General features: G+C 46.5%; 1 protein-coding gene across 1 annotated transcript; it reads right to left on the reverse strand.

Annotated features, from left to right (window-relative positions):
• Positions 1-9,741: 9,741 nt before the first annotated feature.
• Positions 9,742-15,054, reverse strand: LOC119804393. Its single transcript, XM_038315821.1, is given in 8 exon segments — positions 9,742-10,013; positions 10,016-10,688; positions 10,836-11,965; positions 11,968-12,871; positions 12,873-12,941; positions 12,943-13,377; positions 13,379-14,715; positions 14,751-15,054. Coding segments are annotated over 8 exon segments (5,124 nt in total).
• Between the last annotated feature and the right edge of the window lie 100 nt (positions 15,055-15,154).

Raw genomic sequence — 15,154 nt, forward strand, 5'->3', positions numbered from 1 at the left:
AGAATCCTGATAAAATTATATGCTTATGGGAAGTGGGGATGATGATTGAAAAAAATAGCTGAAGAATTTGAAAGAGTAAGAAGGGATATTTGAGAGGGTTGGAGGGAGGAAAAGGCAGGGGGGATTGTAATTATAATTGTTGTGGGGTGTCCACCAGAGAGCACTGCTCAAACACAAATTTAAGCCAATAGAAACTATTTATTAGCTAGCCTATGACTACACTAGGCATTCAGGATCCCAGTGTAGCCCACATCCTTTCTCAAGGTGAACATTTAAGCAGAAAAATCCAGTCTTGGGTTGGCTTACCCAAGTTAACAAGAACAGTTAGCCAAAAGCAGAGCTATAGAAGCCAAAAGGCAAGGTTTGTACTTTTAGAGATGTTCTCAGAACTATGGATCTTGCTGGATTAGGTCTTTCTTCTAGTGTTGGCAGATGGTGCTGTGACCTGCTGAGTTTCACAGCTTGAATATACTTCCACCATGGAGTCAGTTGTGCTAAGGACTGGGGGCATGCTACATTCTGGGGCCCTGTTATGTTCCCCACTGCTCTTAGTGAATGAGTCAAGTCATGGACTCACCCTGCTATAAAGAGGTAGTTAGACCCAAGGATCATTAATTTTACTGAACTGATACATAAGTGGCCATATAGTTTAAGATGGAGGGCCCACAATTCATCCAATAGAATGAGAATTAAAGGCCCAGTCGGTGCTGATAACAGAGTAGTTAACCAGGGGGACCAAAAGAGCAGAGATTATGTCTTCATAATTATGTCTTCATCTCTTTCTTTTTGGGATTTTCTCCAACCATGGCAAGGATTTCTCCAATTACTCCTAATCAAATAACATAGAAACAACATGTTTCTTCTCCCAAAGTCATACATAGTTTCCCTTTGCAGGAGTATTTCTGTAAGGGAATCTAACTGTTTTTTTTAATTCAGAAATGGAAACTTTTAATACCTCCAGGTCCTAACCAACCTGTCTTTTAGCTTGGAAAGTATCAGAAGAGGCATGTTTAGTCAAACCATTAGTACATGCATACATCAAGTAGTCTCAGGGGCTCAGTACTAGCATTGTTATCCAGATGCAGTATTAACCCATAAGGCAGACTAGCAGGCATCAGGATAAGGGAAGTGCGCAGTTTAAGTCCTCTAATGCTTTCTTGGGGTACCCCAGTCCCAGTGAGTTTTGTCTGTCAATGGCTGACAGTCTGGTTAGTTCCTATCTCTATGTAGTACAGGGAACAGGTGTTTAAGCATAACCAGCAATTAAGGCCTATTTCTGGCTGGAAATGAGTAACTAAGTGAGAGACATTGTCAAGAGTAGAAAAGAGAGATGGGATCACTCAGCTAGTAGGACAGTGGGGGTGGTTTTCCTGGGCAGTGGCTCTGGGTGTGTTAACTGCTTTGCAGGGGCAAGTCGGCCTGGGCCTGGCATGGAAAGATCTTTGTCAGGACCCAAAGTTCTGGGGACCTCGAGGAGAAGTTTAAATGTATTCATAGGTCCCTTCCTGAGGCATAAAGTCGGGCCCCCTCAGATTATCCCTGTTTCCCAAAGACCCAGAATCGTTTTTAAAGGAATGTTTTAGGAATCTTCTGTTTCACAATGACATTTTTTGCGATGGAAACTCCCTTATTCCTGGCCACTAAGGGCTCCAGCTGTCCAGCATGAAGAGAATTATAACTCTGTATCCCTATCTCAAAAGACAAACTCCCACATATCTCCCCAATACAACGAGACCTTTGAAGTGGGTATCAGTGAGCAATGGTCAAGATGGAATATGGGTTGCTGGTCTGTGGCCACATTAGCTATCTCCTACCTGTATCTATCTTCTTCAGTTCCCAGGTCTACGTCTGTGGGTGGTGGGTTTGGATCACGACCCTATATTCATACCCATAGGACAAAACATAAGACTCAGGAAGAGTTAGAGAGGCAGGGAGTGGAAAGGCCTGTGGCCTGATGAAACCTTAATTTTAATGGGTCCATAGTCCAGGAGGCAGTCCATTTGACAGTGACATCCGTGGCTTCCACATTTTGACCTGGGTGTGGTGGATCCTTGGTGTAATACCAGCTACCTTCATAGCTATAGCAGTGGAGAGAACCACTATGTATAGATTTCAGTGCTTCTTTGGATACCTGCTTGACCCAGACTGTCTCACCAGAATCAAGGGGAAACAGGTCATGGATCTGAGTTTGCCTGAGTCTCTCTCTCAGGTAGTCCAGTGAATAGCCTTTCCTTTATGGAGGACTGGAGGGCCTGTAGTGACTTAAGGAAGGAGTGGTTAGAGAGTTCTAGTTCTGCCAACTGCTGATCTCTGAGCCTAGGAAGCAGTGTGGGAGGTCTTCCTAACATTATCTCATGGGAGCAAATCTCTCCTATATGGGCTGCAGTGGCCCAAATCAAAGCAAAGGAAGGAGGGCTATCCATCCTTTGCTGGACTCTAATGAGAGATTTGTTAGTTTATTTTGACACCCTGTTTATTCTTTTTACCTGACCATAAATCTGTAGTCAATATACACAATCAGTTTTTAGCTTTAGCTATTAACTGAGGTTTTGGCTATAATATCCAGACCAACCCCATGGCTAGGGGTAGGGCATATCAGGGGGCCAGTTCCTGGAAGAACTTTTTAAGCTACGATTTGAAAAGTTTCAGTCCAGGTGGGGAATGCTTCTATCCACTTGGAAAAAGTACATATAAGATTAGGAAGTACTTGTATCCTCCCCTGGAAGGCCAGATCTTGGTGAACTTAGTTTTCCCATTTCTTGGGTGTTGATCTCTCATTCAGACCCCTTTGTACATATGGGCTCTCTGTTTTGGATTTACTTGAACGCAAACCTGGCATCTGGCTAAGACATCCCACACTAGACTAATAAGTATAATATAATATACTTATATTATACTTATTACATTATGCTTAAGTATATATATTAAGTATATATTATACTTAAGTATAATATAATATATGTATATTATACTTATATATAATATAATATAGTATAAGTATATATAATATAATATATAAAATATAATGTATAATATGTAATATGTGAAATGTATGTAATATTTGATATATAATATTACATATATTATATGTCATGTATCCCATACATTATATGTTATATGTTATATATTATATATCATATTATATGTTGTCTGTTATAGATTATATGCTGTATATTATATATTATATGCTACATAACATGTAATATATAAGTATATATGTTGCATTAATATATAATGTAATATATAATATGTAATATGTGTAATATATTATATATTTTATATATTACATATATTATATTATGTATTATATATCATATTATATATTATATGATATGCCTTGGTCTGAACAACGCAGAAAGTTCTGTGGACCCCAGATGAGTATCCTGGTGAAGGTCAGTTCCCAGAGTCCTGCCCGCTGTTTCTGGGAGAATGATCTTTCCCTCGGGTGTCCTCCACAAACCTATGGATTCAAGCTGTGTAATTTTACAGTTTGCATCTCTATTTTCTCTGGGATATACTGTGGAATCTCCAGCAACACCAGGTCAGGGTATGTTCTCAGAGGACCAATAGGCCCCACTGGTCTTAGGGCCATTTGTGAGGAAGCCAGGACAGTGGTCAAGTTTTAGCTTGCCTCTGGATAGCCATCATTTTGATGTCCTCAGAGTGGAGCAGGGGAGGTAGCAATTTGTAGGGGAAGCCAGATGAACTTTGGAAGGGCCAATATTTTTGTTTTGTTTTTAATGCCCTGTTCCCCAGTGGTCAGAGGCCCCCTTTCTCTATCAATCACACCGTGGACATCTACTGTGGAAAAAGCACAGTGACTCTCCATGTAACGTTGGTGAACTTTCCTTTTCCCCATCTGAGATCAATCACTCGTGATCACCTGGGCCAGATCTGCTTTCTGAGCTGAGGAACCTGGCTTAGGCCCAAAGCATAGAGCTAAAGTAACTACTGCAGCTCCCAGGTACCTGACTTCACTTTCATCCCATGATGGCTGTGGATGAGCACCTGCAGGTCATCACCAGGCAAGAAGATAACAGGATGGAAAGCAGCGGGTTTCTAAAGACAGACTTGAGGGTGGTCAAAGAGTAGGGCCTAGTACTGGGTGACACAGACATTAGAGAAACATCTAGCATTTTGGTGTTATTTTGAGGATCTCAGCTGCACCATGAGCTGCTAGGAGTATAAGATCCTGGTCCAGAGTCTACTTGTTTTGTTTTGTTTTTCCATTAAACTAGCAGTAGCCACCACAGATCTTAAGTAGGTGGGCCATCCTGTGGCTGTAGGGCTCAATCGTTTGGAAAGGTATAACACAGGTCTTTCTATAGCCCCAAAGTTTGGGCCAAAACCCCTTTTGTAGAGTCTTTTCTTTTGTGGACAAACAGATGAAAAGGTTTTGAGGCATCTGAATGTTTCTAGGGCTAGAGCCAAATGAGAACAATTTGAAAAGCCTCAAATGTCTTTTGTTTAGTCTCAGTCAAGATTAGGGACTCAGTGTACCTTTAAGCTGGTATATAGAGGCCTTGCTATTTCCACAAATTCTGGAATCCAGATGCAGCAATACCTAGATGAACCTAGAAACCCTTGAACCTATCTCTTAATCTTCGGAGTTGGAATCTGAGGAATGGCAGCAATCCCACTCTGAGCCAGGCTTCTTTTGCCTCCCCTCAGCTGGTAACCAAGATAGGTAGCCTCTGATATGCAAAAGCGGGCTTTCTCAACTGTTGTTCTGTATCCCAAGGTCTGCAACTCTTTAAGCAGCCCCTCAGTGGCTCTTTTATAATCTATTTTCCTGGGAAACCTCTCATGGAATGGCAGGAGGTCATCTTTTATTGTCTCATCAAACAGGGTTGGAGAACTTTTAAATCTTTGAGGCAACCTGGTTAGGTAAGTTGCCCACTGTAACCTCCCCCTGGGTTCATCCATTTAAAAATGAAGATGGGTTGCCACACTTCTGCAAATGGGAGGCTGAAGAATGCATCTTTCACGTCCAAGATACCTATTTCTCTGGAGGAATTAGTTTCATGAGCATGAAAGGTCCCAGATTTCATTACAAGCAGGAAAAGTGTATTCCAGTGTGACTGGAGGGCACCATGATTCCTGTTTCTCTAAGCCATGGACTGCAATTTTTCCCTGGTTAATTGAGTATTATTTAATCTGAATGGGAGTAGCTGAACTAGTTAGTTGAGTAAGCAATCTGAGAGATAATTCAAGTATATCTTTGGTTCAAGGCAGTACTCTCAGCTAGGTGATATTCTCGCAGAGGGTAAGATACAATATTCTGTGAGGTGTCTAAGCATGTCTTGATGGAGACGGGTCTTCTATCAATCTGTTGATTTCATTGGTTAGTTAATAAAGAAAATTGCTTGGCCTAATCTTGGTATCTAGGTTAGAACATAGATAGGTGGAGTAGACAGAACAGGAAAAAGGAAGTGAGGTAGATGGCTCAGACAATTGCCCCGCCTCGCCTCTCTGAGCAGACCACCGTGCCTCTCCTCAGGGAAACAGATGCAATGAAGCTAATACATAGAAAAACACGCAGTGAGACACACAGTAAAGACAATGTAAAACAGAGAGGATAAATCTGATGCCTGGATCAGCAGCTACATCTGACTTCTCCAATGTATCCAAACAGAAGGAAACTTAACCAGACTTATCTCCAGAGGTGACAGACCAGGTGATTTTATAATGTGTTTCCCTTTTGGGTGTCATATCAAACTCCTCTGAATCATGAGGCAGCAATTGATTAAAGGGAGTTCTGGGGGCTGGAACATGCCAGGTTGTATAACACCTAGGAGTCCTTTAACTGCCACAGTCTTCCCTGCTGTGAGGGGCTCTGAGACCCCCTGTGTCTCAAGCTCTGCTCTCTAGGCATCTCAGTGGAACCTCCAAAAATGTTGTGGTGTAGCCACCAGAGAAGACTGCTCATAAATGGGTTTAAGCTAATAAAAAGTCTTTATTAGCTTGCTAGAGACTGCACTGGGTATTTAGGATCCCAGTGTAGTCCGAAGATTTACTCAGGGGAGCTTTAAAGCACAAAAACCATGTTCTGGATCGACACACTTCAATTAACAAGAACAGTAATCAGAAGTGGAAGTACAGAAGCAAGAAACAATTACATTTAGAGACTTTACCCTAACTATGGACTCTGATGGATTAGGTCTTTGTTTTAATTTTCTCTGGTGGTGCTGTCTATGTGCTGAGTTTTAGAGTCTGAATGGTATTTCCATCATGGAGTCAGTTGTGCTAAGGTCTGGGAGCCTACTAAGGTCTGGGGGGCTGTTGCAGAACCAACTGAAAGTTTAATAACACTTTTTTGGCTACTCACCAGAACCTGAAAGCACTAAAGTGAAATGAAAGGGGAACCCTACCTGGCACGCACCCTATCTTCTCCCCATGCCTCAGTTACAACGGCAGAGATCTGCAAAAGTCAGCACTCACGACTTCCTCATCCATTCTTGGGACTCTGTGGGTGGAGTTTTGTATACCAGTGGAGAAACTTTTGAAACTGAAGGGTGCAATTATTTAACAAATAGCATTTACTTGACGCCAACAATATTCCAGGCATGAAACATAACAATGCCATTAGCAATATCTCAATGTTTTGACAACTAGTCATTGCTCCATTTTCTTTTTTTCTGACAAATGAAAACATAGATTAAAAATGAGGTTTGTTGACCCTCAGTCCTTCTTCAGTCACCTCTTTTTGTGTCCTCAGCATCCTATACTGAACGTGCTGTATATCCGTTTACCAGATTACTTCTCAAACACCAGCTTTGCACAGGTATCCTTCTGTCTCTTCTTCTGTGAAGTGCCTTCTTCACATCCTTTAGCCATGTTTGTTTTAAGTTACTGTCTTTTTAGATTTGTTCTCCAGGGTTTTTTGAAACATATTTGTGTGTATTAATTATTGACCAGCAATACATTCTGTAAAATGCTTCTCTGATTCTGTTGCTGATATTCTGTTGATGATGAATTCATATGTTGTTGGTTTGCATTAAGTATAAGTGAAGAAATCTTGTCTGAGGAAAACGAGTTTTTGTGTGCAAATATTAGAAAGTGTCCTGTTTGTCAAGTTTCCAAATGTTTGCTATGTTTATTGTGATGGTTAGTATTAGTTCTCTAAAATCACTTGGGATTTTAATTTATCTTCTGAATGTGCATCTGCATGATTGTCCTGTTGGTGCCAATTGAATGGGGGGGGGGGAGAAACTCACCCACTATAGGTTGAAAGACCCCCGAAGAGGATCTTCCCTCAGGAGGAGACCCCGGGACCCAAGGATCAAGCCGAGACCATGGATGCAAACTGCAAGAGGTTTATTAGGTAGTCACGGGTACCTGCGGGCAGCAAAGTCACTTGGGATACTTGCGCGCCACTAGGCAAGGTGACTCCCCTTTTTATAGGGTAGGAGAAACAAAAGCACGCGAACAGAAGCAGATGCCTGGTTACAGGGTTGTCATTGGTGGATTCAAATAGGGTGGTGGGTTCACCTTGGAGACATGCAGGGGACTCAGATAATAGCTAACTTGGCCCTATCTAGGGTGTGGAACGGGTCCCAGGGACTTTATATTCCCCATTGGGGCCAGATGTCTGACCACAGATATCTTTTTGGTGCCTAAGGGCCCTAACCTTTTCATCTGCCCTGTTTGTGCAAGCCCTGCAAAATGGCGTTACTGCTGCTAGCTTATTGTCTTTGGGTAGAGGTTTCAGGGGTCTTTCATTCCCCCATTTTCTTTTATCATTGAGTTAAATCTTTTACTCATAGTTGTTATGAAATCTCAGTTTCTTGTTGCTGTAACCTTTGGTATTGATGGGTCAGTACTAGGGCCTGAATAACAGACAGCATGTCTTTTATAAACTGGACCAAGCGGTTTAAGATGCAAGGCCCAAACAGGAGTATCAGAAGGAGAATAATTAAGGGACCCATCAGAGAAGACACTAGAGTTGTAAACCAGGGAGACTTGTTAAACCATCCTTCAAACCATCCTTGTTGTAATACAAACAGCTTTTGCCTCTGACTCAATCTCTCTCTAAGTTTTGCCATGTTGTCCCTTACTAATCCAGTATGGTCTGCATAGAAACAGCATTCTTCCTTTAAGGCTGCACATAACCCTCCTTCTTTTAGGAACAGCATGTCCAGTCCCCTTCTGTTTTGTAGAACTACCTCAGAGAGGGAGGTTAGTGATTTTTCAAGGGCGCTGACCGATTCCTCTAGTGTCTTAATGTCTATCTGCATGGCTGCTTGTAGTTGGCGAAACTGACTGGTATCTATGAGGGCTTTGGTCCCAGTGGCTATTCCGGCTGTGATCCCTCCCATGGTGACGCCCCCCAGGAGTAGGGCCAGGGTTAGGGAGATGGGCTCTCTCCTGAATCGAGGTCTCCCTTCAAAGTGGCTGTAGACATATTCAGGATCATGATATGTAACCTTGGGCCATAATTCTATTAAAACACAGTAATCAGAGATTATATTTAGTACTGTGGCTGAAACACAGGGAGTTAATCCAGTGTTACATGCCCAATAAGTCCCATTGGGGGCAGATAGGTAATAGGATCCACTGGGTACCTCTCGAATGGAATTACACAGTCTGGTGGGTTTTGGGAACAGCTCCTATACAAAGCCCCTTCCCAGATACCTCTGACAGAGTCATCTTATGTTGAGGGATGGAAGAGCAGCTAGGGGATACGGAGGTCTGATTAGAGTAGTTACCTAGAACGGCCACTCCTTCATAGTAAGGGGGTCCCGAAACCAGGCATAGCCAACAATCCTGAGTTTTGTTAGGATCGGTGAGGTTGAGAGCCAAGTAGGCTCCTTGTACTAGATTAAGTAGTCTGTCTCCCGTACCCGGGCGGTGGGTAGGCGAGGTGGTGATCGGAGTGGGGCTAATATTTGGGGGGGCCGAGGAGGAGTTGAGGGGCGCTGCTGGGGGTAGAGAGGCTGCTCCTGGCTGAGAAGGCGTCTTTTGGTCTGTTAAGACTGTATTGGGTCCTACTGGCTGAGGTCAAGTCACACTAGTGACTTGTCTGGTTATTGAGAATAAGGTAATGGGATCATATCCCTGGGGGCGGTATAGGCGTAGCCCCCATGACTTGGGTCCATCCCATGCAGCTTTCTTCCCTGCTGGGGTAAAGCTCAAAATCAAGGGATTACATCGGCCCCCACTGGTTGAGCCCTGGACATTGGAGGTAGTCAGGGAGTCATAGCAAGGGCCACAGTCTTTTCCTCCACAGGTCCAAGGTCCTCCCCCTGAGTATCCAGGAGTAATTCCTCGTCTAAGGGTGATCAGATCCCAGGAGGAGGAGGGCTTCCAGTAAGCATCCCCCGTTGTCTCGCATCCCCATTGAACACAATATCCGTCCCCTGGCCCCCTACAATTTTTTTCTTTGCCTTGACCGGGGCAGACATAGAATCCCTTGATCCGGGTCCCAATTCGTCCCCCTGTGTGATGACAACCATAGCCAGGAAAAGGTTCCTGGTCCGAGGGGTCCCAGGTTGAGCCGACTTGGTCACAGAAGTCAAAGTAGAGGTTTGGAAAGGCGTCTGTCAATGTGCCTATCATGGAAGTGGAATCTCATGATTCCTATCATGAGATTAGTAATCCTCCAGGTCACATTGTAAACCTGATGAGGGCTATTCTGTCCCAGGGCGACTGCCCCTATTCCCAGTAAGACCCCCATAAGGAGGATTAAGAGTCTCCCCGAACAAGTCTTATCTTTAAGGGGTTTTGGGTGTGCTGGATCTTCTATGATGAGGTCGCAGTTGGCTCGGCCTCCTCGGTGGTGTGGGCTGCCTTGACGTGGGAGGCGTGGATCCAGGCTGTGATGCCGTCAACTTTCAGTGCCGTTGGGGTTGTCAGGAGGACGGTGTAAGGGCCTTTCCACCGAGGTTCCAAATTCCTGGACTGGTGTTGGCGGACCCACACGGTATCTCCTATTTGAAAAGGGTGTGGCACCACCGGCTTGTCCAGTTGTTCCCAGTAGGCTGCAGCGAGTGGTTTCCAGACCTCTGTACGATCTGTAATGCCTGCAAATGAGCTTCCAGAGAGGGGCTGTTAGCGAAACCAGCAATGTTTGAATCAAAGAAGTTTATAAACGGGGGCGGTGCCCCATACAGTATCTCAAAGGGAGTCAATCCATGGGGACCTGGGGTATTGCGGGCCCTGTATAAGGCCAGCGGCAGGAGGAGCACCCAGTCTTTAGAGCCAGTTGCAAGCTCCAATTTGGATAAAGTTTCCTTAATTGTCCTGTTCATACGCTCTACCTGCCCTGAACTTTGGGGTCTGTATGCACAATGTGATTTCCATTTAATCCCCAAAAGCTTAGCCACCAACTGACTTACCTGGGAAACGAAGGCGGGCCCGTTGTCGGTACCCAGGACCTGAGGCGTTCCATACCTGGGAAAGATTTCTTCCAGGAGTTTCTTTGTCACCACCGTTGCTGTTTCATGTTTGGTGGGGAGAGCTTCTACCCATCCTGAGAAGGTGTCCATGAACACCAGGAGGTATTTATAGCCATAGAGGCCGGGCTTAACTTCAGTGAAGTCAGTTTCCCAGTGCACACCGGGACGATGTCTCCGTACCTGGATCCCTGGTCCGAGCTTGGACTTGCCTGCATTTACTTGAGCACAGGCTTTACATTTATCAGTCACCTCTTGTAGGGCCTCATCTCGGTTCAGTAGGTAGGAGCCAATCTCCTGTCGCTCCAAGAGAGTTCTCATCTTTTTTTTTTTTTTTTTTTTGGTTTTTTTTCGAGACAGGGTTTCTCTGCAGCTTTTTTAGAGCCTGTCCTGGAACTAGCTCTTGTAGACCAGGCTGGCCTCGAACTCACAGAGATCCGCCTGCCTCTGCTTCCTTCTCATCTTTTTGGTTCCTAGATGGGTCAATTTATGTAGGTGTTCTAACAGTTCATGGGTGAGCCTCATGGGCATAACAGCCTTTCCTTAAAAAATCCAGTGTTGTTCTTTGGGGTCATAGGTGGCCCCCATTTTCTTTAGGAGATCAATGTCCTCCTGACTATAGGGCCATGTGCACCGGGGTAGTTGTGTGTCTCCCTTGTCAGTCAGGGGAAAAGCTCGGGAGATGTTGGTGGTTTTTAGGGCAACTTCCCTGGCGGCTGTATCTGCCAATCGATTTCCCTTTGCCTCTGGGCTATGGCCCTTTTGGTGGCCAGGACAGTGCATGATGCTTAATTTGAGAGGCAAAAATAAGGCTCTAAGCAGCCCCAATATCTCAGTCTTGTTTTTAATTTCTTTTCCCTCTGAGATCAGCAACCCTCGCCGTCGGTAAATTTCCCCATGTATGTGAGCAGTGGCAAAGGCGTATCGACTGTCCGTATAGACATTAAGCTTCTTACCTTCTGCCATCTGGAGCGCCTGGGTCAATGCGATGAGTTCTTCTCTCTGGGCTGAGGTACCCGCTGGTAGGGCTTCAGCCCAAATTACCTCTGTTTCCGTAGTTACTGCTGCCCCCGCTCTCCTCTCCCCGTTTTCCAGGAAGCTGCTACCATCGGTGTACCAGGTGTAGTCAGCGTCCTGGAGAGGGCGATCCGTCAGATCCTGTCTGGTCCCGTGCATTTCCGCAAGGATCTGGAGGCAATCATGTTGCTCTGCCTCTTCAGGCAAGGGGAGCAGGGTAGCGGGGTTGAGAGCAACCACAGGTCCGAATTGCACTCGGTCGGCGTCCAGGAGCATGGCTTGGTAGTGATTCATGCGTACATTAGAAAGCCAGCGATCTGGAGGCTGTTTGACTAAGGCCTCCACTGCATGGGGTGCCAGGATGGTCAATGGCTGACCCAGAGTCAATTTACCCACATCCTTGGTAAGGACGGCAATGGCTGCTACCATTCGCAGACAGGGCGGCCATCCAGATGCGACAGGGTCGAGTTTCTTGGATAGGTAGGCTACAGGGTGCCTCCAGGGGCCTAGTTTCTGAGTTAGGACCCCTTTCACATAGCCCTGTCTCTCATCTATGGGAGGCCTAATGCTGGGGAGGTCAGCAGGGCCTGTTTAATGTTCTCAAAAGCCACCTGTTGTTCTCCCTCCCATTTGAACATTGTCCCCTGTTTGGTGAGAGGATACAGAGGTGCAGCCATTTCTGCGAACCCTGGAATCCAAAGGCGGCAAAATCCCGCTGTCCCCAGGAATTCCCTCAATTGGCAAGGTGTCTGAGGGACATGGATGTGGGTGATAGTCTCTTTGTGCACCTCAGTCAGCCATCGTTGTCCGTCCCTCAGTTGGTATCCCAGAAAGATGACTTGCTGCTGGCATATTTGGGCCTTTTTAGCTGAAGCCCGATATCCTAACTGCCCCAATGTCCGTAGGAGGGCTCTCGTGCCCTCCTGACATTCCTTCTCGGAATCGGCTACCAGGAGGAGGTCATCAACATATTGGAGGAGGATCAGAGCGGGGTATTGAACCCTAAAATCTGCCAAGTCCCGGTGTAAAGCCTCATCAAAGAGGGTAGGACTATTTTTGAATCCCTGGGGGAGTCTGGTCCAGGTTGACTGACCCGAAAGTCCAAGATCTGGGTCCTTCCATTCAAAGGCAAAAAGGTGCTGACTTTTAGGGTGTAAGCGCAAGCAGAAGAAGACATCCTTTAAGTCTAACACTGTGTACCAGATGTGGGATGGCAGCAGAGTACTCAACAGATTATAAGGGTTAGGGACCGTAGGGTGTATGTCTTCCACCCTATTGTTACCCTCCCTCAGGTCCTATACGGGCCGATAATCCCCAGTTCCTGGCTTTTTCACGGGCAGGAGTGGGGTGTTCCATGGCGACCGGCAGGGAGTAAGAATGCCCTGGTCCAATAGTCTTTTTATGTGGTGTCTTATACCCTGATATGCCTCATGAGACATGGGATACTGTTTAATTGAGACAGACGGGGGTAGCTGTAGCCTTTAGCTGAATGACGATTGGGGACTGTTGCAAGGCTAGCCCCATCCCCCCCCCCCCCCCCCCCCGTCTCGGCCCATGCCAGTGGAAAGTCATTGAGCCAAGGGGTCATGTCAATTGTCTGGTGCCCTGGGGGCTCATAAAGTCTATATTCATCCTCCAGCTGGAGAGTTAAGATTTGAAGAGGACCGCCACTTGGGCCTGTTACCTTGGCCTCTTTTTCCTCAAAATGAATTTGGGCTTTTAGTTTGGTGAGGAGGTCCCTACCCAATAGGGGATAGGGACAGTCCGGAACATGCAGAAAGGCGTGCGTCACCTTACCGGTAGCCAGCTGAACCTTCCGGTCGGTCGTCCATCGGTATCTTTTGCCACCGGTGGCCCCTTGGACCCAAGCGGATCGCTTGCTGAGCAGCCCCGGTGTCTGGGTCAAGACTGAGTGCTGGGCTCCGGTGTCCACTAGGAAAGTGACTGGTTGCCCCCCCGAAGATAAGAGTTACCCTGGGCTCGGGGGGGGGGGGCTCCTGGCCCTGAATTACCTAATCCTCCAATGTCAAGAGAGAGGTCTGAGTTCTAGGTTTCCGGGGTCCCTTGGGCTTCTTGGGGCAATCTCTGACCCAATGTCCTCGTTCCTTGCAGTAGGCACATTGGTCTTTGTCCACCTTGGCCCCCTTTTGGTCTCCCAGCCTACCTCCCTCTCTATTTTGTCCCTGAACTACGGTGGCAAGCAGCCTACTTAGTTCCTTATTTTTCTTTTTGTCCCTTTCCTCCTGGGCCTCTTTTATTCTCTGCCATAGTCTCTCTTCCTTTTCTTCTGGAGTCTCTCTTTTATTAAAAGTCCTTTCTGCCTCCTTTAATAAATTCTGTAAAGTATATCCCTGTAGACCCTCTAGTCTCTGTAACTTGCTTCTAATGTCTGGACTGGACTGCCAAATGAAGGACATTGATACGCTAGTGGCTTGTCCAGGGTCCTCGGGGTCATAGGGAGTATACATTCTGTATGCTTCCTTAAGTCTCTCTAGAAATGCTGAGGGTGTCTCCTCATTTCCTTGTATTACCTGCTTTACCTGAGCCAAATTGGTGGGACAGTGTGCTGACCCCCGGAGACCGGCTATGAGCAACTGGCGGTAAAGACGTAGATGTCCCCCACCTGCAGGGGTGGTGAAGTCCCATTCTGGGCGTGTTAAGGGGAAGGCCGCATGGATTTCATTTGGTAGCTGGGTCAGGCGTCCGTTGTCACCCGGGACGTTTTTCCGTGCTTCCAGAAAAACTCTCTGTTTCTCCTCTGAGGTCAACAGAGCCTGTAAGAGCTGCTGACAATCATCCCAAGTGGGCTGGTGCGTGACTAAAATAGACTCAATTAGATTAGTTAGCGCCATCGGATCTTTGGAAAAGGGAGGGTTGTGCTGTTTCCAATTGTAAAGATCAGAGGCTGAAAATGGTCAGTACTGTTGTTGGCCATTTGGACCCCCTCTCAGGGGAAGGGCATGAGAGGTAGAATCTGGGGGCAGTTCACGTCTGCCCCTCAGTCGTCCGCCCATAGGTGAGGGAGCCGGAGATTCCTGAGGGGGCAATCCGCCTGCCGCCACCGCCACTGCTTCTGGCCCCTCTGGGGTTTCCGGAGCTACATAGGGAGGGGGATCTTCTGACAGGAGGTCGATGAGGAGAGAATCAGGGTTCGAGGGAAGAACAGGAGGTGCTGCAGAGGGTTTTGAAGGTTTCTCTTTCCTAAGGAGGGTTGGGTATAGGGAGGAAGAGGCGGAGTTGGGGAGGGGGGAGGGAGAAGGGGAGTGAGCAGCTGTTTTCTTGGAGGAGGGCGTGCCGTGGGGGCAAGAGGAGTAAGGGGTGGTTGGGGTTTGCTGGAAATGACAAATGGCTTGACCCAGGACGGGGGATCGTATGCCAGGCTTTCCCAAGTGACAATGTAGGCAACTTGGTCTGGGTGTCCGTGGGGTTCTGGATTGAACACTCGTGCTTTTACCTGTGAAATAATTTCAAGATTAAAGGTGCCATCTCGTGGCCATCCCACTTCGAAAGTGGGCCATTCGGATGAGCAAAAAGCCACCCATTTCTTCTTTCGAACTTCGACCAATTGGTTGTCGGCTCGGTCCCGGACATCAGCCCAGTGATCTAGAGTGAGACTCCAGGGGGTCATTAATGATTGTCCCATAATTTCAAAAGAGAGGTAGGTTAGAATTAGACACAAAAATCCAACAATTAGACACAGACCAAACAGACACGCCGCACGGCTTCTGCGTAAAGCCGAAAGC

This window comes from Arvicola amphibius, chromosome X (genome assembly GCF_903992535.2).
Source record: "Arvicola amphibius chromosome X, mArvAmp1.2, whole genome shotgun sequence".
NCBI classification, from domain to species: domain Eukaryota; kingdom Metazoa; phylum Chordata; class Mammalia; order Rodentia; family Cricetidae; genus Arvicola; species Arvicola amphibius.